This window comes from Rattus rattus, chromosome 3 (genome assembly GCF_011064425.1).
Source record: "Rattus rattus isolate New Zealand chromosome 3, Rrattus_CSIRO_v1, whole genome shotgun sequence".
NCBI lineage: Eukaryota > Metazoa > Chordata > Mammalia > Rodentia > Muridae > Rattus > Rattus rattus.
In genome coordinates this window covers 91,276,403-91,299,491 of record NC_046156.1, presented here as the reverse complement: position 1 = coordinate 91,299,491, position 23,089 = coordinate 91,276,403, and the positions used below count along the sequence as shown (strand labels likewise).

General features: G+C 38.8%; 1 protein-coding gene across 2 annotated transcripts; it reads right to left on the bottom strand.

Annotated features, from left to right (window-relative positions):
* Nucleotides 1–666: 666 nt before the first annotated feature.
* Nucleotides 667–22,999, bottom strand: Slc33a1 (solute carrier family 33 member 1). 2 transcript variants are annotated; one of them, XM_032898301.1, is made up of 6 exons: nucleotides 21,613–22,999; nucleotides 12,229–12,419; nucleotides 6,465–6,649; nucleotides 5,951–6,068; nucleotides 2,811–3,026; nucleotides 667–1,666 (listed from the first exon to the last, which is right to left on the bottom strand). In XM_032898301.1, exons 1-6 carry the CDS (start codon nucleotides 22,385–22,387, stop codon nucleotides 1,499–1,501), a joined length of 1,653 nt encoding a protein of 550 aa, XP_032754192.1. In that variant the 5' UTR covers nucleotides 22,388–22,999; the 3' UTR covers nucleotides 667–1,498. The 2 variants fall into 2 exon arrangements, with proteins under 2 accessions (XP_032754192.1, XP_032754193.1); XM_032898302.1 differs by lacking the exon at nucleotides 12,229–12,419 and having other exon boundaries at nucleotides 21,613–21,753.
* Nucleotides 23,000–23,089: the final 90 nt, after the last annotated feature.

Below are 23,089 nucleotides of genomic sequence, written 5' to 3'. Positions count from 1 at the left end.
TAGCTTCCAAGTCTTCTCTTTCAGCACAAGTTCCACTGTCCTGAAAGTCTCCCTCTCCCTCCAGAGTGCTGGGACTAAAACATATACCATGCCCAGCTCACTCCCTTTCTTTTCTTTTGAGACAGGATGGCATAAAGCCCACAGAGTCACCGTAGATAATAATGAATTTCATAGAGACATTGTGTAAAAAAGTGTCTGGATTAGTGGTATACAGTTTTAATCTCAGCACACAGGTGAGTGTAAGTTTGAAACCAGTCTGGTTTACAGAGAGTGTTCCAGGCAAATCAGAGCTGCAGAGTGAATCCCTGTCTCAAAGCCTTTATAGCATGTAGAGCATGTAGCATGCTGGAAACTGCTCTTGTACTTGTTTCTTATTCTCCAGGCTTAGCAACTAAACCTTATTCTTTACAAAGGAAAGCATGTGTCTTAAGAAACAGAAATAGCATTCCTTATTTGGCATAAAGTAGTTATAAGAAATAAATGTTTAAGATTAAGAAAAAAGATTAAGAAAAAATCTCCCACAGAGACTTGTCAAAGGCACAAAAAAAAAAAAACCTCTATAAAACAACAGCTTCGAGATTTATAGTGTCACTCATTTAAATTTTATTTAAGTGTAAGTTTACATTTTCTTCTCACGATAATTAAAGAAGAACAACAACAGTGAGATGACATTAAATCTTTATTTGTACAACTCAGGTATAGTCACATACACATCACAAACTTGATCCCTCATTAGTTGTCTGTGTGCCTTGATGCACCTGTGACAAAATCATATGTAAACCTAGGGCAAGAGTTAACAAGAAATCAAAATAGCTTCCCCAAAAGGGAGGGAGAGACAGGGAAATCAATAAATTAAAAACCATAGCTCTCATTTTATAAAAAAATAGTTTGGATAATCTTTATAAATCTTTCATGCTTACAAAAGCAAAAAAGTACATTTAAAATAGTTATTTTTTAACAGATTCATTTGTACAATATGGTTATAGTCAGAAAAACTCAAAGTTTTAGTAGTCTACATTTTCTTTGCATCTAATTCCACATACATTTTTACAAATTTACAATTCGAAGTGAGAATTAACTTCCAATAATGTTAAACGAGCTTGTTAGTACCTGGATAGTAAGCTTGGCCACACTTGATACACTGTACCAAAACGTTAACTACAACTCAATGGCAGGCACTAACGCAATACTTGACAGCATGGTGACCACCCATGGCTATTCCATTGCAGCTTAAAATATGCTTTGGTCAGTAAATTAACAGAAATCAAGTAATACAACCAAAAGGGTTGTTTCCTAGCCTTAAGTAAACTTTAAATACATTGATAAGGCAAGGAAAAATATAATCAAACATACAAAGAAATCTGTGATTTTCAACTATTTGGCATTTTAAATTAAAAATGTCTTAAAACGATATTTTACAGCCTACACACTGATTATCATAGCTTTCTCAGTAAAACTAAGCTACAGTTACCTTCTAGAATGTCCAGTAATATTGGCATCAGTTGCTCCTTTTGCACTTCCATGAGGATGGTCCTTCATCCTGTAACTTTTTAAATTTTGGACCAAGAAAGAACCACCAACCAAATCCAATGAGAACACAGACAATGGATTCCACATAATAACCATCCAGAGCTGTAACGCATGAGCCGCCAAGCTTTTTGCAAAGCTATAAAAATAAAAGTATAACAAATAGTCTATAACTTTTTTTCTTATTGCTTGCCTTATAGAGACAGGGTCTCAGATGGCCTAAGCTAGTTTCAAACTTGTACCTAAGGATAACCCGGAACTTCTGAGACTCCTCCTTCCGCCTCTCAAGTGATGGGATTATAAGCGTACACCACAAAGCTTGTTTGTAGGTGTGAATCCCAGAGTTCTGTGAGTGCTAGCTGAGCATTACATCAACTGAATTATATTCAGGGCCTATACTCTGTGATTTTAATATGGAAACATTCAATAATTAATGTTTCTATTTTGTAATTAAGGAGATTAATCTAGTACATTTTGAGAAAATATTTCAATATTTCACTTATTTCAAATGGTAAGATATACTGAAGTTTGTTTCACTTTCTTTGGTTTAAAACAAGGTCTTACTATGTGGCTCAGGCTTATCTGGAAAACACACTGACCTCAAATTCACAATTCTCCTGCCTCAGGCTCCCAAGTGCTGGGATTATAATCATATACGATTGCCTGAGTATGTTCATGAAACTTAATTTTTTCAATGCTACAAACAGGATTCAAAACAATTTTGAACACTTACTGCAAATAATAGTTATTTTCAAAATGGACTTTTCATATTTTAAGTTGTGAAGCAATTTCCAAAGAATTTACTATAGAAGTAGGCAAAATTGTTTGGTTTTCCTGAGAAAGGGTCTCACTGTGTAGACCGGCTAGTCTGGCACTCCTTATGTAGACCAGGGTGGCCTGGAGCTCATGGAGACCAGCCTGCCTCTGCCTCAGCATATCTGGCCCAAGAGTAATTTTACTTTGAAGTAATTTGCCAATGAATCATTCCCCATTCAGCTTTAGCTATAGGTGCTGTGTTTAAGGAGCCAGTGGAGTCCTTTTCTTAGCACTGTAAAAGTTAGCTATTATTTTTACATTTATACCCAGTTCAGGGACTCTCAGTATGGGAGTATGTCTTCCTTTGCTGAGAAGCTAGTCTTATTGATAATAATTTGTAGTTACTCTTAATTATGATAGAGCTAAAATGCATACATTTCTATACTAAAAACTATGGGTATATATGATTTTTAGACACAGTAATCATATCTTAAAACTATTCATGGCAATCTAAAAGTAAAACTCACTTCGATAGCATCAGGTGTCCGACAGTTCTGGTTTGAAGCTCCTACACACTCCTTCACTGTGAGGGGATCCACTAGCCAAAGCGCCACTGTAGAAGGCCAGTTTCCTCCCAGATTGGACACAGTATTTAAAAGGGTCATGTATGTTCCTCCAATAAGAGGATCACTGACCTTGGCATTGAAAGCCATTATCGACACATACATGCTGTACAGAGTGACCTGTGAGAAGAAAGAACATTAGAAAGTTGGAAGGAGATTTCCTTTCCTTTCCTTTCCTTTTTTTTTTTTTTTTTTTTTTTTTTTTTGGGAAGAGTACTCAGGGCTAGGCATGGGGTGTGGTTGCAGGGATGGGCTGGTGGGGTTGGAGGAACCAAACTTGAAGGCATAAACTTGAAAGTCTTGTTTTCTGACTTCTATGATCAGACTTACAAAACTGTGCTTAAATTAGGAACATCAAAATCATAAAAATTAAAAATTAAATTTTTATAATTTTTACTGAACTCAATTCAACAAACATTTGAGTATACACTATAAGCAATACTTTGAGAACATGACAATGATGAAGGATGATAATAAGGATGAACTTTTAAAAATACTGCTATTCTCTTGAATATACTATATGCTGGAGAAACTAGGAATAAAGAACTAAGATAAAACATACTAGAAGTGCACACACTGTACCTCTAGGACAAAGGTAAAAGGTTCATTGTACCATATACAGTCAGAGAAAACTGAAGAGAAAGTAAGAGGTCAGGGGCACTGAAGGGTGCACATAGTAAAAAGAAAATACTTATGTGTTCTGTATTTAATACAGAAGGGTGCACATAGTAAAAAGAAAATATTTATGTGTTCTGTGTATAAATATGTTTATATATACATTTATATGTCTTCATTATAGATGCAAACACAACAAAACATGGATATATAGTTATATTTCTAAAAATAGTGATAAATGACATTGAAGAATATCATTTCAAAATTTATAATACAAACTAGAGAGAAAATAAAAAAACCTTAGGAGATAAAAACTAAGAGACAGGAATGGAGACAGACATCTTTAATCCTAGTACCTAGGAGAAAGAGGCAGGAGGATTTCATGTTTAAGGCTGGTCTGGGATACTGTCTCAAAAATAACCAACGAAGGTGCAAAAAGTAATTAACCCTTCATTAGAAAGATAGAAATTATTTCCATGATAATATCCGTTTTAGCAGTGTTCTATGAGGTGTTTTTAAAAAAGGAATTCCAAATTGAAAGCTGAGGCAGGAGAGAGCAGCTCGGTGCTGGAACAAAGTCACATCAGACTGAAGACATTAAATTCCACAAAACTGAACAAGTGCCTTTCAAGGTAAGCGTTCTGATAACTTTAACACACAATTTCCCCAACTGGCAACGATTTTGGCCTGACCTACTCAGTTACACTCAGCACTCAGGACAGCTGCTTTCATGCATGACATCAGAAGTGACAACACTGCTGCCATATGTCCATTCCTCATGTCTATGAGGCCTTGAACCCTTTTCTCCTTAAGGTCTGTGTGACTGCCTAAGCTTCTCTGACTATATTTTGAGATTCTCTAAGAAAAGCAAAAGGTAAAGAGATAAGCCTCTGACTATAATAATACGGTCCACACATTTCTTTCCGTGGGTAGACAGTGAGGCAGTGACTGAACCAAGCGCTCCTTTTTAATTTCTATTTTGTGCCTAGCATTAACTTTGCAAAAAAAAAAAAATGTATTTGACGCACTGGCCTTAATAATTTTACAAACATATGGTTGGTTATATATGAACCACCAAAAAATTATCTTTTATTGATTGAGTGGTTTTGTTTGTTTTATTTTTTGAGACAGAGTCTTGTGTAGTCCAGGATAGCCTCCAATTCACTATTCAGCTAAGACTGCCCTTGAACTCCAGATCTTACTGCCTATACCTCTAAATTGTTAGGTTTTCATGTGTAATATTACCATACTTGGATTCTAAATTATTCAATTGTGTGGGGAAAAAACTGTTGAAACTGTTAATGTTTCAGCCAAAACCCAGAAGTTAATATATAGCTTACTTTCAAAAGATTTAAACTAGGTTCTATTAAAAAAATTGTGACTCTTTAATATATAATAGCAATTTTACAGTTGAATACCAAAACTTACAGCTTGGCCTCTGCCATTTACTTGAGCCATTTATATTTAGAATAAAAACCCTTTTCTGGAACAGCAACTTAAGTGAGGTTAAAGCACAGTAGAGATCCCTTTCTTTGCGGACCACAAACATATAACACAGGAAGGGAAGCTAGTTTATCACATACTGCCAAAAAACCTCAGACTAAGGTTTTTAATATAGCATCTACGCTGAAGATTACAACCTTAAATCCAGTATCTCTCTCTCTATCTTAAAAAAGGACAATTAAACTAAAGAGAGAAAGAGTCTAGACCCGAGACACGTACAGCTGCTTACGTCTATTATCCCAGCATGGAAGGCTGGCGTGAGGCAGGAAAATCAGTGTGAGTTTGAGCTACACAGTGAGTTCAAAATAAACAAAAATAAACAGAAGCCCCTCCTCCCTCTACATCGAACAACAGACCAAGGTATGCTTAGTTAGTAGGAGTAAACTTAGTTGGAATAGATTTGTAAGTATAATAAACTCTTAATAAATGAGCGGTTTAAAGAAACAGTGGATAAACTCCCTTTTCATAACTAAAACTCACAAAGTTGAAAGACATTATTTGACAAGTTCACTATCAAATTACTTTATTTTCAAACTCATCTGAAAACCTTCCACTTCATTAAAGTAGCTGTGAAAACTTTTCTTCCAGGACTAGAAGCTAGCTCGGTATTTAAGAAAGCTTGCTCTACCACCGTGGGGACTTGAGTTCACATCCTCACCCATGAGTGAGTGAGGGCCTGTAACTCCAGCTTTTGGAGGGTCACCAGAGCTCACTGGCCTGCCAGTCTAGTGAAAATGGCAAACTTCCAGTTTACTAAGAAACCCTGTTTCAAGGCAGTAAGAAGAGTGATAGAATAGGACAGCCAACATCCTGCTTCGGCCTTTACGTTTGTGCCCAAGGGCACACATACTTACATAATCACGTGCATGTATACCATGCATGCACAGACACGCCTGCATCTCACTCAGCACTTTCCCTCGGCTTACCTGATGTAAGGCATAGCTCAGCAGCACTATAATGTAGTAATATATAGGGAATCCTCCTTGATGCTCTACTTTAGGAGTCCACCAAACAAGGAGGGCGTACTCTAATCCAAGCAACAATCTGCAAAAAGAGAAACAATGAGTTGCCATCCACTTTAGGTTAAAGAATAACCTGTATTAAAAATGGCTAGACCTAGACATGGTGTCACATGTCTTCAATCTCAGACTCAGGAGGCAGAGGCAAAAGAATCTCTGACGCCAGCCTGGTCTACACAGTAAGTTCCAGAACAACCAAAACTACATACTGAGACAATGCTTCTAAGTGACGATAACAAAACAAAAATACTGTCCCTGCCCCACCAACAAAAGGACGTGCTAGAAGACTATAAAGAGAAAAAATACACCCAAATGACACTGACACTGAAGATGTTCATGCCTCCCCGATTTCAGCTACACGCTCTACCCTGACATGCATTAAACTACACACAATGTACTACTTAGCAGGCTCTGTTGTTACCTGTAGGGCATGGCTTTGTAAAATATATTCAGAGGCTGGGGACCTGCCGTGTACTTGCTGATGAGGAGGGGCAGGATTATCTGCAGGGGGACCATTGGGACAGCCAGTAAGGCCAGGTGCTCCTTAGGCACTCCCTCTTCTACCAGTTTCAGGCCTGTCACCGCATCTGCTGCTGAAAAGCCAATCTGCAACGGAAAACGGAAGTGGCTGAGCTTCTGACACATGAGTCGCCTTGTCAGAACACCTGCAAGTCCTGTAAACCTTCAACTTCCTGTAAACCCCTCAGTCACAAGTGCATAGCTGTCAAGTTATAGAAGGTATATTTTGCATTATGGTTTATTAACATTATATATTGAAAACAATAGGAAATGCAATATTGGTACAATTGCAGACGATTTTAATTACAACTACATTTTCACTTTGAAGAAGTTAAATCCAGGCCTTTAACTGCAGTGTTTAGGAGGTGGCAGCAGCTGTGAGTTCCAGGCCATCCTGGTCTATATAGCGAGTAGCTATAAATATATGGGCTATGCTGTGAGACCCTGTCTGAAAAAAGCAAACAAAACAAAAGAGAAAAACACTTGGTTGAAATGGCATGCCTTTAATTTTAGCTTTTAGGAGGCCGAAGCAGGCACTTCTCTGTAAATTCAAGGCTAGCCTGGTCTACATAATGAATTCTAGCATAGCCAGGACTATGTAGAGAGACCCTGTCTTCAAACAAAGAAACAAACAAAGTCAACCAACAAATACCAGCTCAAATTATTACAAGTTAAAAATTTTACTTATTGCTTTGTGTATCATACATTTATCAGTCTCTGATTAACTATAAAAAATTTGATTCAAATGAAGAATCACAGTCACTTATTTTGTCACATATTCTATTTTTATAAATTAGAATAAAAATTTCTTAGCATATCTAACACTTCAAAACCAATTTTAAGGTAACAGTATGCTAGAAAGGCGATGCATACCTTTTTGGCCTAGCAGTCAGGAGGCAGAGGCAGAGGCAGAGGCAGGTGAATCTCTCTAAGTTAGTGGGCAGCCTGGTCTGTACAGAGCTAGTTCCAGGGCAGCCAGGGCCACACAGAGAAACCCTAGCTAAAAAAAAAAAAAAAAAAAAAAAAAAAAAAAAAAAAAAAAAAGTAGAAGAACAAAAAGGATAATTAATTAGAGTAATTCTTTAAAACATCAGAAAAGAATAAGAATGATAAAAGCAGCAGACAAAGTCTGAGATAAGACAGTCTCAAGGATCTCCTTAGTTTCAGAAGGAAAAACAGTAAGTTCCCAAAGTATTAATGAAGTGACCAAAATATAAAAAACAACAGGGGATAACACAATTGTGTGGATCCTATATAATTCCCTGAAGACAGTGAGCTATTCAGTGATATTCCTACCAAGTTATGTATAAACTGAATATAACATAATCTAAATTGAAATGTAAACAGAAGGTCATTCTATAGAAATCTGGTCTTTAGTTTTTGTTTGGTGGGGTTGGTTTATTTGGCTTCTTTTGTTTTCAAACAGAGTCTTTCTTGAAGCACAGGCTGGCCTGGAACTGTGTAACCCAGTATGGTCTCATAGACATGGAAGTCATAGCAATCCTTCTGCCTCAACCTCCTGGATGCTGAGGTTAGACAAGTGAGCCCCTATGCCTCCTTCTAAACAGGTCTGTAACTCAATCTCAAAGTTGTAGTCAAACTTTAACCTACGCATGCTGAAGAGGATCTGGAATTGGATCACAGCCAGGAAGCATGGAATGAGAAAGACCATTTTTTGAACAATGGGTAAAACTAAGACATAAGCTATGGTAGTGTGGTGACTGAAAATGTCCCCACAGGCTCTTAAGGATTGCCACTGTTGCAGGGGGTGGCCTTGTAGGAGTAGGTGGCCTTTTTGGAGGATTTTATCACTTGGGGTAGGCTTTGAGGTTCCAAATGCTCAAGGCAGGACCAGTGTATCTCTTCTGCTTCCTGCAGAACAAGATGTAGAACTTTTAGCTCCTTCTCTAGCACCATGTTTCCCTGCAAGCACCATGCTTTTTGCCATGACAAAGCATTAAACCTCTGGACGTTGAGTCAGCCCTAATTAAGTGCTTTCTTTTACAAGAGTTGTTGTAGTCATGGCATCTCGTCACAGCAGTGGAAGACCTAACTATGACAGTTAGGCAACTACCTTAATTTAAAAGGTTTTAATTATTCACTGAACTATATTGAATTTGCTTTGTTTGTTTTCTGAGACAGGGTTTTATGCTGCCAAGGAACTCAATATGAAGCTGAAGATGATTTTGAACTCCTTCTGACCTCAATTACAAATGTGTTCCACTACCAACTGTGAGCTACCATTTTTCTTAAATGATGTTTTGTTCTCAGGAAATACACACTTAAGTTATATAGGAAAGCTTGTGATATGCAACACTTACTCTGGAATGAGCGCGCGCACACACACACACATATTTAGGGGCTGGATGGCTCAACCATTAAAAGTGCTTACTGTTCTTCCAGAGGACTTGAGTTCATTCCCAGCATCCATATTATGCAGTTCAGAACTGCCTGTAGCATCAGCTCCAAGGGATCTGATGTCCTCTTTCTGGTCCCTGTGTTCTCCATATGAACAGACATACACACATACACATAAGTTTTCCTTTCAGGTCTCAGATCTATATGATCTCTCCATTCACAGATAGCTATCTAAGTCTTCAGTTCAATCCATCAATTTCCTACTGTTGAGTGAGCCTCAAGTCCAGTTAGATAGCTGTCTGTTACCAACTAAAGAAAAGTGTCACTATTGCACATTGTAGATATCTTGCCAGTCTAGTTTCTGTGGTGGTTGATATGCTTCACAGGCTTTACAAAGAGGTAAGTCAGTGATTACCCCTCTCCCTTGGCAGCGTGCACAGCCCTGTCTGATGCTGTGAAAGCCAGTCTTCAGTGCGGCTTCTGGGTGAGTTTCTGTGCAGGGTGTCTTCTTTCTTTTGTTGTTGTTGTTTTGTTTTCCTGGCATGACGCTCACCTGGCTGACGTAGAACTCCCTGTGTAGACCAACTAGCCTCAAACTCACAAATATCTGCATGGGCTGGGATTAAAGGCTTGTACCACTCTTCCCAGATGTGCTGGACTGTCAACAGTGTCAACCGAATTCAGGGTAAGAGGATTCTTTCCCTTTCCATGTCACGTTACTTTTCCCTCCTGTCCTTGGTTCCAACTGCCTCACTCCCAACACTGTGAGTTGATTGTTTCACATCTTTGAAAACACATAAACTTAACTGTATTTCTGTTAAATTTGCAGTGGCACCTTGTTATATTTATAATTTGCACTTGCCAGATTGTTAAGGAAGTGGAACATCTTTCATGTTCTTACTGGCTGTTTGAATATTCAAAGTTGCATTTTGTCTTTAAATTTGTAAAAAGGAAAATATATTTATATGTATATGTGTGTGTATACACATGCACCCCCACACTCCCACACAGTCTTCACCTCTTTCTTCCTTCTTCTCTTCCTCCTCCCCCTCCCATCCCCTCCTTGTCCTCTTCTTCTTCCTCCTCTCCTTCTTCTTTGTGGAGGGGAGGTCATAAGGATAGTGGGGCAGATCTGGGAGGACTGGAAAATGACTGTGATCATGGTGAATTTTGTGAAATTCCTCATAATCAATAAAATATATATTTTTTTTTTTTAAAAAGGAACTCCTAAGACTGTTACAGGTCAAAGTAGAGAGACAGGTCTCTATGCTCTACCCCGTTGTTCCAACAGAGTTAAAAAAAAAAAAAAAAAAAAAAAAAAAAAAAAAAAAGAAACCTGGCTAAGTATATACTATGTAATTCTATTCCTGAATTACCCATCAGTATACTTTTCCATCAGTAATAAGCATACATATTCACAAAAAATCACCTTCATGAATATTTATAGGAGTACTATTACTCCTATTCATAATAAACCACAATAATCTAAATAACTCTGAAAAATAAATACAGGTATATTCATAAAATGGAATTTAGAGTAATGAGATGAACAAATGGTCACTATAAATAACATCCTAAATTAAACAGGGAAGAAATCATAGTCCTAACTAACTAACACTTGGGAGATGGAGGTAGGGAGTTCAAGAGTTCAGAATTCAGCTTGTAAGAAAGCTGACTGCTAAAAGCCCTGGCTTCTCCTCTAGGATTCAGTTCCCAGCACCCACATGGCAACTCACAACCATCTGTAAATTCAGTCCTAGAGGATCCGACATCCTCTCCTTGCCTCCAAAAGTGTGGCATACATGTGGTACACAGGCATGCATGTAGGCAAAACATACACATACATAAAATAAAAATAAGTCTTTTAAAAAATATTCAGTGTCATCAGTAGCTATACACTAAGTTCAAAGACAGCCCCTGAGCTAAATAATGTCTCCTTAAAACCCACAGCAGCTTGTTTTAGAGGCATAGATCTCCAGTCCCAGCATTTGGGGGACGAGGCAGGTGGATTTCTGTGAGTTTGAGGCCAGTCTGGTCTTCACAGAGAGTTCCAGGACAGCAAGGACTACAAACTTAGACGTTGTAAAAAAAAAAAAAAAAAAAGCAAACACACATACTATTACTATTAGTGTAATAGTACTTAATGCAACATACTTAAAAATACTGAATGATGCAGAAATTGGAATAAGACAAAATAACTTTAAAATTATATACAGTATAATTCAATTCTATTTTTAAACTATGTATAAACATATGAAACATGTATATACAGATACATGACATGCAAAAATATAAGAGAAGAGGAAGGAGCTCAAAAAGAATAAAGTACCACTTCAAAGGCAAAGAGGCAGCAAGATCTCTGAGTTCAGGGCCAGCCTAGTCTATATGTTGAGTTCTAGACAAAAAAGGGCTTGTCTAGTTTAGATAGTGAGACTGTATCTAAAAAATAATACAAAACAAAGAAACATGCTAAAAAAAATTGCTCATTTCTAAATGACGTGATTGAATGTTATCTTCCATGAACCCGCCTTCTAACTTTACTTTTCCATTATTAAAGAGAAGTTCTTATTACAACTAAAACAATGAGGTCTTTCATAAGACAAGCTGTAGAGTGTTCATATAGATAGATTCAAAAGAAAACACTGTAAAAGTTTAGATGTTGGGAATAGGCGACAGCCTATTATGACAAAATATACTTGCTTACCTTTCTTGTTTTGTGTTTTTTTTGTTTGTTTTTCCAATTCAGTGTGTTATTCTCTGTAGCCTTGGCTGTCCTGGAAATTGCTCTGTAGACATGCTGGCCTCAAACTCACAGAGATCTGCCAAGCTTGCTTCTGCCTCCCAAGGGATTAAAGGTATGTGCTACCACCACCCAACTAAACAAAGACATCTTAATGAAGAATATAAGTCACCAGTAATCTCATTTGTCTTATGACAGATTTCCTCTCAGTATTTAAAAAAAATAATTCGATAGGTTGTTCAATAGTGTAAATACTCATACACTTCTTCACCTTTGTAAGGCACGTTCTCATACCTGTGATAAGGGCATGCTCCTTACAGCAGTAGAAATATTCACGGCGATCATTTCATTTCAACCATTACTATTCCTAACAGTATCTTCACACTGGACAACTCTTCGAAATTCTCAGACATAAGACTTAGAAGTGATATTTGATATCATCACTTTTAAAATATATTTAGTAGGCAGGAAATAATTGCTTTGCATTACTAAATTCTATGGTGTAGAAAAGGACTTATGGAAAGACATTGAAAGTATTTCATGATAAAGTTGTTTAAAAATCTCTTACCTTTGAAGTTAGAATCAGAAGGCAAAACGCCAGAACTGCTGGCATTTTTATAATTGAGAAGAGCAGCTTGTATGTGTCTGTGATCCCTTGTGTCTCTTCTTTTACTACTGACGCTTCTCTGGTCTCTTTTTTCAGAAGGGCTACTAATGTTGTTGTTATTAAAAATACAGTTCCCCAGAAAAATAGAAAATCTGAAATTAAGAGTGTTTTAGTTTATAATTAATTTCTGAAAATTAACTTCATTGATACTAAATAAAACACAACTGCTCTTAACCTAAGATTTTTTAATTTTTTTTTTTTTAAGTTTTATGTAATACACTTTAGGTTTGAGAGAGGCACAACAGATGAAGGAAACAGTCCTGGCTCTGTTAAGCATAGAGACTCAAAATTGCCTGAAAAATGTCCCAGTAGGGTTTGGGGGCTCCAGATGTAATTGCATTGTGTATGCCTATCTTGTCACTTTATATAGAGAAAGAAGTAGGTAGGGGAAGGAAATGATTTTCATAGCCCATAAGGTTCATTAATTATACTTGCATACCCAAGCATTTCTTGTGCTAGATTATGCTAATTCAGATGATAAAGAATGCATGGTTGAACCAAGCATGGCAGTGCTCACCTGAAACCCCAGCACTCAGGAAACTGAGACAAGAGTGTTTCAAGGCTAGCCTGAGCTACAAAACTAATTCAAGGCCAGTCTAAAACACAAAGTAAGAATCTGACTCAAAAAAAGAGTTTAATGCTAACCTTGGGTATATATAGCCCTGCTTTAATATAAAGCTAAATACCCTTCCCATATCTTTTTTTTTTTTTTTTTTTTTTTTTTGGGGACCGAACTCAGGACCTTGTGCCTCCCAGGCAAATACCACTGAGCCAAACTCCCCAACCCCACCCCTTCCCATATCAATCACATAATTATTTGTATCAGATTTGCCCCAGTCCCTTGAGTGTGTGTGTGAGAGTGCAGACGCAAGTTTATGTAGAGGTCAAAGAACAACTTTGGGACCTAGAAGAATCTTCATCATAGCTAGAAGGGACAGTGACAGAGCACATGCCATATAATATAAATGTTTACAGCATTTTTGCACATGTCCTCTCTGTAATGTACACTATATGATAAACTTCTACATGCTGTTTGAGCTCACTGAGAAACTGACTTTAGAGTTGCCCATTCCCCTTCATTCAGACCTGAACGCATTTGTCTCAAAGTGTTCCCAGTACTCACCACCTGGTGGCCTGCAACTCTGGCCTCCAAAGACACTTGTACTCACATGCATATACTCACCCACCCCACATACACAATTAGAAATAATAAAAATGAATCTTAATGAGACAAATGATTTTTTTAGAGAGCTTCACTTTACCAGTATTTTCATTAATAAAGTCTTTGTTGGTGGTTTATAAGGGCTGCCAGCAGAAAGTCCAATTAAGTCTTTTAGTAAGAGTTGAATGAAAGGTAAAGATGCTCTAGTTATATTTTAGAAGCTTCCTTTCTCTAAAAAAAAAAAAAAATGCAAGGAAAAACTATTTGCTTAGTATATCTTAAAGATTTTAATGGAAAGAAATCTCCATCTAGAGTTTAAATTCCTTTATTCCATTGCCAACAGAAAGATGTTAATGAATTACGCAAGATTCTGCAATATGCACAGGTAAAACTATTCTGATTTCTTTGTTCTTTACGGGAAAAAGAACAGCATGGTCAATAGGAAATAGTCACAATGGGACACTCACAGAGCCAGAATTTGAAGAGTCTGCACCTCACATCTACAGCGAGAGAAATGTCAACAGCTCAGAAAGAAAGGCTTAGTCACTGCTACAAGCATAATCATTAAACACACTGACCATTTGCCTATTGTTTAGTAACATCACTTCCGTAGCACAGTGTGCCAATCACTACGTATATATGCCATTAGCTCCATAACATGACTGTCTGTATACTGATGCAAGACCAAGATGGCAAAGCTCACGTCAAACTTTCACAAGCATGAGTTTTGACTACAGATTCTGAAGTGCCTATAAAAACGTGCCTAATGTACCCAGGAAGGCAGAAATTAACAACATGTAGCAATTCACTACTGATGAATAAAAGTATAAAGGCTAGTCAAATGGTGGTGCACTCACCTTTAATCCCAGCACTAGAGAGTTAGAGGCAGGCTGGATCTCTGAGTTTCATTCAGGTCAGCCTGAACTACAGAGCAAGTTCTAGTATAGCAAGTATCATGCAGAAAAACGCTGTCTCAGAAACACACACACACACACACACACACACACACACACACACACACACACACACACACACACACACACACACTTTTGCAAAGGCTAGCACCCTAATGTTCCTTATAATCGCAAGAGAAAAGCAGTCCAACTCATTTCAAGTGAGTTTCAAACTCAAGGTTGAGAGCCTTGGGAAAGGTACTTTCTTCATGAGCCTGACTACCTGAGTTCAACCTCTGGCACCCATACAAAGGTAAGAGAACGGACTCTAAAGAGTCATCTTCTGATCTCTCCACAGGCACAGATAGATAGAGGTGCATATACACAAATAAATATCAATATTAAAATCTTTTAAAGACTTCATCTTATACATTTTCATATATAGTGCCATTATAGAGCTCATAGTTAAGAGTGGCTGGTACTTCATGCTACAGACATTCTCCAATATCAATCTTATAGGGAAATCACTTAGTAGGAAGTATTGGGATCGGGCATGGTAGCACACACCTTTAATCTCAACATGTGGGAGGCTGAGGCAGAGGCAGAGGCAGAGGCAGAGGCAGAGGCAGAGGCAGAGGCAGAGGCAGAGGCAGAGGCAGAGGCAGAGGCAGGTGGGTCTTTCTTAATTTGAGGCCAGCTTGGTCTACATAGCAACTTCCAGACTACCTATAGCTGCACAAAACTTGTCTCAAAAACTAAAACACATCAGGTTCCAATATTTCTTTATAATACATATTACTCTGTAAAACTATGAAAAGTAGCAAGAACACCAAGCAAAGAGAATGAGTTATACCCTGGGGGTTAGTACAAACATAAAACACATAAGCAGTTGCACATGGTGGTGTACACCTGTAATCCCAGCACTAGAGAGGTTAGTGGAGGAGGACTGAGAATGTAGGGCTAGCCTGGCCCACAGACTAACACTTTGCCCCAATCAAAACATGCCTATCTGTGCTAGAAAATACTGTAGCAGTACCTTTCAAAACTGAAAGTGGACTTGCAGAGTTTTAGCATTTATCTCAGGAATCAAGACTCCTTTTCAGTCAGGAAAAGCCCCAAATTGGAAAGTACAGAGAATCCTCCAATGGATGTGTGATGAAATACTTGCTTAATAAATGAAATATTTCATATTACTATAAAAGAACAGAGAACAGTGAGGTGGTCCAGCAGGTGAGAGTACTTGCCACACAAACATGAAACCCTGAGTTTCATCCCATGATCCTTCTGTGGAAGTAGAGAACCAATTCCTGAAAGTTGTCCTCTGATCCACATGCATACGGTGGCACAAGTGCCCGAACTTATACATACAAATTACTAAATAAATGCTGACAAGGAACAGATCATGCTAATGCCTGCAGCCACTAGAATGCAATGATGGCTCCTTCTGACTGAAGAGGGCCATTTTCCAAAGGAAATATACTGCACAATCTCATCTAGGAAGCGATTCTCATGTAACAGTCATAAAATCAAAAGCAAGCCCAGCTCGTAGCTAACACTTGTCCCAGCATTTGGAAGACTGAGGCAGAAGGACCATTACAAGTTCAAGTTTAGCTGGGGTTATGTAATGATTCAAGGATGCTCAGGAAGGCATGCTACAAAGTGAGGCTGTCTCACTCACTTTTTCCTCCCATTAAAGGAAGAAAGGAAGGAAGGAAGGAAGGAAGGAAGGAAGGAAGGAAGGAAGGAAGATCAGATTAAGGATAAGAAGGCATGCGTGACAACACAAAGGAATCCTAAGGCGAACTAAACAGTCAGCTACGGTTATCACGCCAGTTACAAAGGGCTATATATACAAGGAGTAAAACTGCATGGAAACATACACATAAATCACATATATGCCTATCCATGGTTAACTAGTGATATCTGAATAAAGTCTATAGCTTATATCCACATCAATTTCTGGTTATCTATGTGCAGGTGTATGTATGTATGTATGTATGTATGTATGTATGTATGTATGTATGTGGTAGTCCGAACTTATGGAAGTCAGCTTTCTTCCTCCATCATGTGGGCCAGAGACAGAAATTCAGGTCCTCAATCATCCTTAGGCACTGAGTCATCTTGCCATCTTGGTTCACTTATATATTAAGGCAGTATTTTAATATTATACTATTCATATGTATGATGCTGACAAGTGAAAGTGTTCACCAGACTCCTCTCTGAACATTTCTTTGCAACCTCCAAGAGTTTATGAGTACTTTAAGTTTTAAAAAGCCAGGCCTGAGGCTGGACACACAGACACACCTACCTACCTACCTCCTCTCTCTCTCTCTCTCTCTCTCTCTCTCTCTCTCTCTCTCTCTCTCTCTCTCTCTCTAACACACACACACACACACACACACACACACACACACACACACACACACACTAATTTAAACACACATGAGACTTAAAATATATAAAAGTATTGGCCACATGTGGTGCACACCTTTAATCCATGTATTTGGGAAGCAATCTTGTGAGTTTGAAGCCAGCCTGGTCTACACAGTGAACTGCAGGACTACAGTGAACAAGCAGAGCTACAGAGAAAAAGAAAGGGCAAGAGGGAGGAAGAGAAGGAGGGAAGGAAAGGAGAGAACTTATCAAAATTAAAAACATAGCAAGACAAACTTTGAAGACCGAGCTAGGAGTAAGAAATAAAACTTTCAAAACCAAAACAACTTAAGATGCTCAAAAAGAAATTGAAATTTTTTAGGCATACTGAAATTACCTCTTTTGTTGAGTTAATTAATTACTACTTACATTGCAACCAGTGGGAACAGTGAAAACAATGAAGAGAAAAAAATTAAATTTAATAATATGCCTTTGTAAGACATACATGATTGTGTCCAAAAGGGTAAGTTTAAAATCAGGAGTGTCAGGTTTTGTGTTTTTAATTCTCTAGGAACAAAATGGTCATCTTTATTTTGTTGACTAAAATAGTTCCCATGAACACATTAAAAGTGAAAATAGGACACTTCTTGTAATCAGTGCGGTCCTACAATTCGCTCATTGGCAAATTTACAAGCTAGTAGTAAAGTGCTAGAATTCAGTTGCATGGTATACTTTAACCACAGGAGGTCCTGGGTTCAATCCCCAGCATCCCCTAAATCCAAAGTAAATTTCAGAATATACTTGAAATAAATTATGTTTTAAGTATACAGTATGCTGTATAGAGGGGCCTTTCATACAAAGCATTTCTCAGATACTACTTGGTAAAGAGCAGCCAGTGCCCTTTCCCCTTTGCTTTGTGTTAAAAACAACAACAACAACAACAACAACAACAAGACAAAACAACAACAAGACAAAAAACCCCATACCTTTACAACCTTCTTTCTGAGGAGTGGGTCTCTGGTTTTTAATTGTCCCTGATTCTACTGCTTTATTTGCTACTAACATTTGAGGATAAGTTCTAACTTTTTATATTTGCCTAATTGAAAGACTCACCATGCTCATTACCTGGTCTCTTTAGAAGCAAAAAGGGGAATAAATTCAAAGGGTTCATATTATTCACGTTGAACATTACTTACCTAAAAAGTTCAATTTTCTCATGTGCATGTGGGTGTGTCTTTTGAATATATGGAATGTGTGTGCAGGTACCTATAGAGACCGAATGAGGCTGCTGGATTCCCTGAGCTGGAGTTAAAGGCAGTTAATTAGTGTCCTCTGGAAGAGTAGTAAACAATGGAGCTATTGACCTCTCTCTCTAGCGCCTCCCTAAAAGTTGACAATTTTTGAAAAGTTATTTTAATGATGTGTAAGGTTGAGCGGGTGTATGTATGTTTGTGCAGGGCCCTAGGACAGCCACAGACACCAGATCTTCAGAAGCTGGAATTACAAGTGTTTGTGGACAATCCAACATAGGTACTCAGAAGGAAACTTCATTACTTTGCAAGAGCAGTACTGGACCCTTAACTTTTGACCCATCTCTCAGGCACAAAAGTTCAGTTTCAAGGTTAAAAACAAAGATAAAAAATAAAATCTCGTGTTTTTAATTTTCTAGGATAAATTTTACTCTTAAACTGTTAAACCATAAACTTGAATTTTTGGTATAGTTGAATGAATTTTTAGCAGATGCCTAATTTCAAATTACTACCATAAATTCCATTTTTAATCCCTAGTGGTACAAAAAGCTTTACCACTCTCATTGATCACCTAACTTCTCCACACATAACTGAACAAAAGGTACTATCTTGTTTATTACTGTTCTTATTGTGTTTGTGCACAGGCACAGGCACACACGTCACAGAGTACACGTGAAGGCCAGAGGAAAACTTTTGGGAGTTGGTTCTCTCCTCCCACTGTGGGTTCCAGAATTGAAATAAGGTTGTAGGCTTGAGGTGCGAGCACTTTTCATGTGCTGAGCTATCTCCCAGTGCAATACTTTAAGCCTAACATGAGTGCTAAAGGATGCATCACAGTCAATATTAGAAAACAAAAAAATAACTTACCTATTTAGTAATGAAACAATCAGACTTCCTTAAATTCTAAAAAGCATTTGTTACACAAAATGTTAATGAGTACTACAAGACAAATTTATTACTAAAGAGAAATTGGTCTGCTTCCTTCCTTGTTAAAAATGATTATCTTATATGTAGTACTTTACTAGTACATATATGATTTAGATCCTTTTTTTTCCCAGAGAAATATACCTTTTTTTCCTCTGATTGACTCCTATATATGCATTCTTATTTTAAAACAAATTTAAAAGTCACATAGGGGCTGGAAATATGGCTCAGCAATTAAGAGTACTGGCTGTTCTTCCAGAGGACCCATGTTTAGTCCCCAGAACCCACACAGTGGCTCAGCCTAGGCCAGTTAAAAGATTAAAACTTTAACCTATTATTTCTAAGAATCAGGCATTCTAAAAGTGGGTGATGCTTTCAGATTCTTGGGAATAACAATGTTATATTTGTCTCATTGCGGGAAGAGAGGGGGAAGCCTCATCCAATCAGCACATAGTTAGATCTTAAGGTTTTCCTTGAGGCTTTCCTAACTTACCAACTAGAGGCAAAATATCAGATTAAAAGCTGCAAACACCTAACTCCAAGTCCATCTATCTTTAAGTAGCCTCTTGACAGCAGTCTTCTCATTACAGAAAAGGAAGAAACAGATAAACCATCCTCCTCTCCTGGCCATTACTTATCCCTTGCTGTTTAAGGGTCTCTGTCTCTGGAGGTTCTTGGAAAACAAATGGAATTAGAAAAAGTTCAGAACTGTTATGAAGCTATCAAAAAGCCAGTCAATATAATTAAGGTTTGGTTTCCTCTCATCCCATCATTCCTGTTCTCAATTTGCTGTCTAGTGCTGCTTTCTAAATGTCCAAACTGTTCCTCAGTATAGCCCTTCTGTAGTGTCTGTAACTAATTACACAACTACAATGTTTTTAAAAGGTTTGCCTACTTTCACGTGTATTAGTATTTTGCTTGAAATTAAGTAAATGCACTGCATTCCCAGTGTCTGTGGAGGCCAGAAGAGGGTACTAAATTCCCTAAAACTATAGTCACAGAGGGTTTTAAGCCACCATGTAGGTGCTGGGAACCAAACTTAAGACCTCTGCAAGACCACCAAGACCCCTTATCAGTAGAGCCATCTCTCAAGCCCTTGGCTGTTTTCTTCGTTTCAAGTTAAGGTTTCCAATACATAGATTTTCTAGATAGTGTTTTTATCTCCTCTTTAACTACCTAGGCAATGATATTTTCTTCTTACGACTCCACATTCTTTAAATTCCTCAAAACCACTAGGTAGTTAAACTGGACATCCTGGTGTGCATAATTAACTATGTGGATCTTTAGGGAATGGAAGTCTAAAGACCAGTCTAGACTCCTGTTGAAAAAAAAGGTCAATAACAGATTCCTAGCACTAAGCGAGGAAAAAAGTAAAAACGCCCACTGGTTAACGGGATTGGGACTTAGCACAGTATAAGGTGGCTTCCCTTTTATGTATAAGTACTGGGTTCATTTCCCAGAACCAGGAACACACAAACAGAAACAGAATATACAGAAACTAGTTATGTTATTACCAAATTACAGAAACCTCAAAATTGGCAACGTAGTATGTTCAAGCATTATAATTAAGATCTCTTTTAACTCAAAATATTTTAAACTCAATCAGAAGTCCACTACAGATAGAAAAAAATTAAAGTGAGCTATTTTAGAATCTTCTGGAGAACAAATTCCAGTTATACCAAAATAAATAAAGAAATAAGAAAAAAAAAATCACACCAGCTCATATAAAGGTTCAACCAATAATAGTCAACTGTTATCTCTACCAGTAGAGATGGTCAATGGCAAGCTGTTCTGGGCCTCTGCAATGTTCTTGTCTACTGTCCCTAATTGGCACAGGTGGTCTTTATTTGCAGGAGGCTCTCAGAATCCTGTCATTCAGCCACTTCCAGAATGCTTATATTAACTACCCTTCCCATTGAGCAGATGGGTAAATGGGGACTACTTGTTAAATAAAGGTGGGAAAGGAATTGGAAAACAAGAAACTAGAAGTCTCAATTCACCAAAACACAAAAGAAAAATGTGAACCATGTGACTCACATTTTTAAAATGTATACTTATGTGTCAGGCAAATGCCCATGGATATTTAACTCAGAATTTTGTTATTCTATTGGCTGCTTCTCCCGATTCACTAAAGAGTACTGATCAATATGACTGTGTTAATGTCATGGGCTGGCATGAGGTATTCTTGAGAGAAGAACACTTTAATAAAAGAGAAAACATCCTTAGGTAAAATTTAAAAAGCCAGCTGCAGGGGCACATGCTTGAATACCAGCACGCAGGAGGGTGAAGCAGGATTGAGTCTCAACTTGGATATACAGAGCCTTTTACAAATCCTGTAAAGAAAATTCAGAAATAATCCAAAAGCAGAAGGACAAATGTCACATAGTTTCTCTCCTACAAAGAATCTAGAAGGAAAAAAGTGTGTGTGTGTGTGTGTGTGTGAACTATTTAAAGGAAGAGGGAGGTGGGGAGAATAAGGCTGTGTTATGGAAGTGATTGTGAGCAGCGTAGGAAAATCTCATAATGGAATCCAATATTGCGTTAATTTGAAAAGGGAATGAACTAAAACATCTTGTGCATCATTAAAAGTAAACAAATATATGCAAGCAAATGAGAGTTCCCATCTAATGTTTCGTCAAAAGCATAAAATAAACCTAACAGTATAATAGTTCAAGTACACTACCTGAAAGGGTAACGATTCCCCTGGGTTGAGGCTGAAACCGCAAATATTTGTTACAAAAGTCAGCAGATTCAAGAGCCAAAAACAAAACATTGCCCAAAAAGTAGCCTGCTGTTTGGCCCACAGAATTGCATGTCGAAGCATAGCCCACGTTTTCCCGGGATAACATAGTTAATGCCCAACCGTCCACAGCGATGTCCTGTGTGGCGGCCAGGAATTCAAACAAAAAGAAAGTCACAGTGAGAGCAACTACATCCGGTGTTCTGCCATCAATATTTCCAAGCAAACGGTCTACTTGAGTGGATAAATAAATCATGAAGATTCCTAGTATATACTGAGTAGGGACAAGCCAGGACTTGCGACGACCGAAGTTCTTAAAGTAGACGGCATCAACCAAGGGAGCCCAGAGCAGCTTAAGACTGAATGGCCAGAAGACAAAACTGAAGAAAGCTTGATCTGTATAGCTAACATTTTTGCTCTGCAAAATGAGGGGTATGCTCCCCGCCAGGCCTAAGGGAATGCCCTGAAGCACGTAAAGAAAGAGTAGTAACAAAATGCTACTTAGTTCGGCTCTATAGCTCCGCTTGGCTTTTGGGAAGTCACCAGGGCCGACATCCCCAAGAAGAACTTCCCGGTCCCCTTCCCCGCCCACCGAGTCTTGGTGATTGTCATCCCAGCCGCCCGGTGGCAGGGGGCCACTCTTCATATCCAGAGCGTGGCTGAACATGCCTGACCGCCGCTGCCGACTGTTGTCCTTGTGGGAGATGGTCGGTGACATATCAGTGACGACGCAGAGCCCGGTGTGTGGAGGCCTGAGGCTGGATATGTCTAGTTCCAAGTCCAAGACAGCCTCTCTGAACCAGGGTCACGGTGGTTCAACGCCGGGAGGGCGGACGCGGAGAGACTAGTCGATGTTTTGCAGCAGGGAGCCAGGTCCCCGGCCGGTGGCCCAGGCGAAGCCTGGGTCGCTGCCCACAGGAGCGATTTCAGGGAGCCGGGAAGAGCTCCCCGTGCAGCCGCGCGGGGCTCGAGGGTGGCGGAGCGTGCCGTGGCGCTGCGATGGAGTCTGGCTCGTAACTGCGGCAGGTCTCGAACGCCCGCCTGCCCGCCTGCCCACCTGCCACTAGATCTCCGCTGACACTGCAGCGGGTACTCTCAGCAGACACCAAAGGTAAAGGATAACTTCCTGCCTCGCGCTTCGGGAAGTGGTTCCCTGCCAAAATGGGTTCCGTGCCTCCCGACGAAGCTAGCGAATCAGAACAAGCTCCGGTGGCAGCGACCGCAAACAGAGTTTGCTAGGAACTATTAATTCCCTCGATTCTGACCCCGAGGGAGGAATAACGCCAGCGTACCGAGCGTCCAGGACCGAGCGCATTAACTACCCGGGTTCCGTTTGCGCATGCGCCTGGATGGAACTCGTGTGCTTCGGCCATTGGGCCCTCATCGCCACGTGAGCGCGAATTTTCTGGACTGGTCTAGG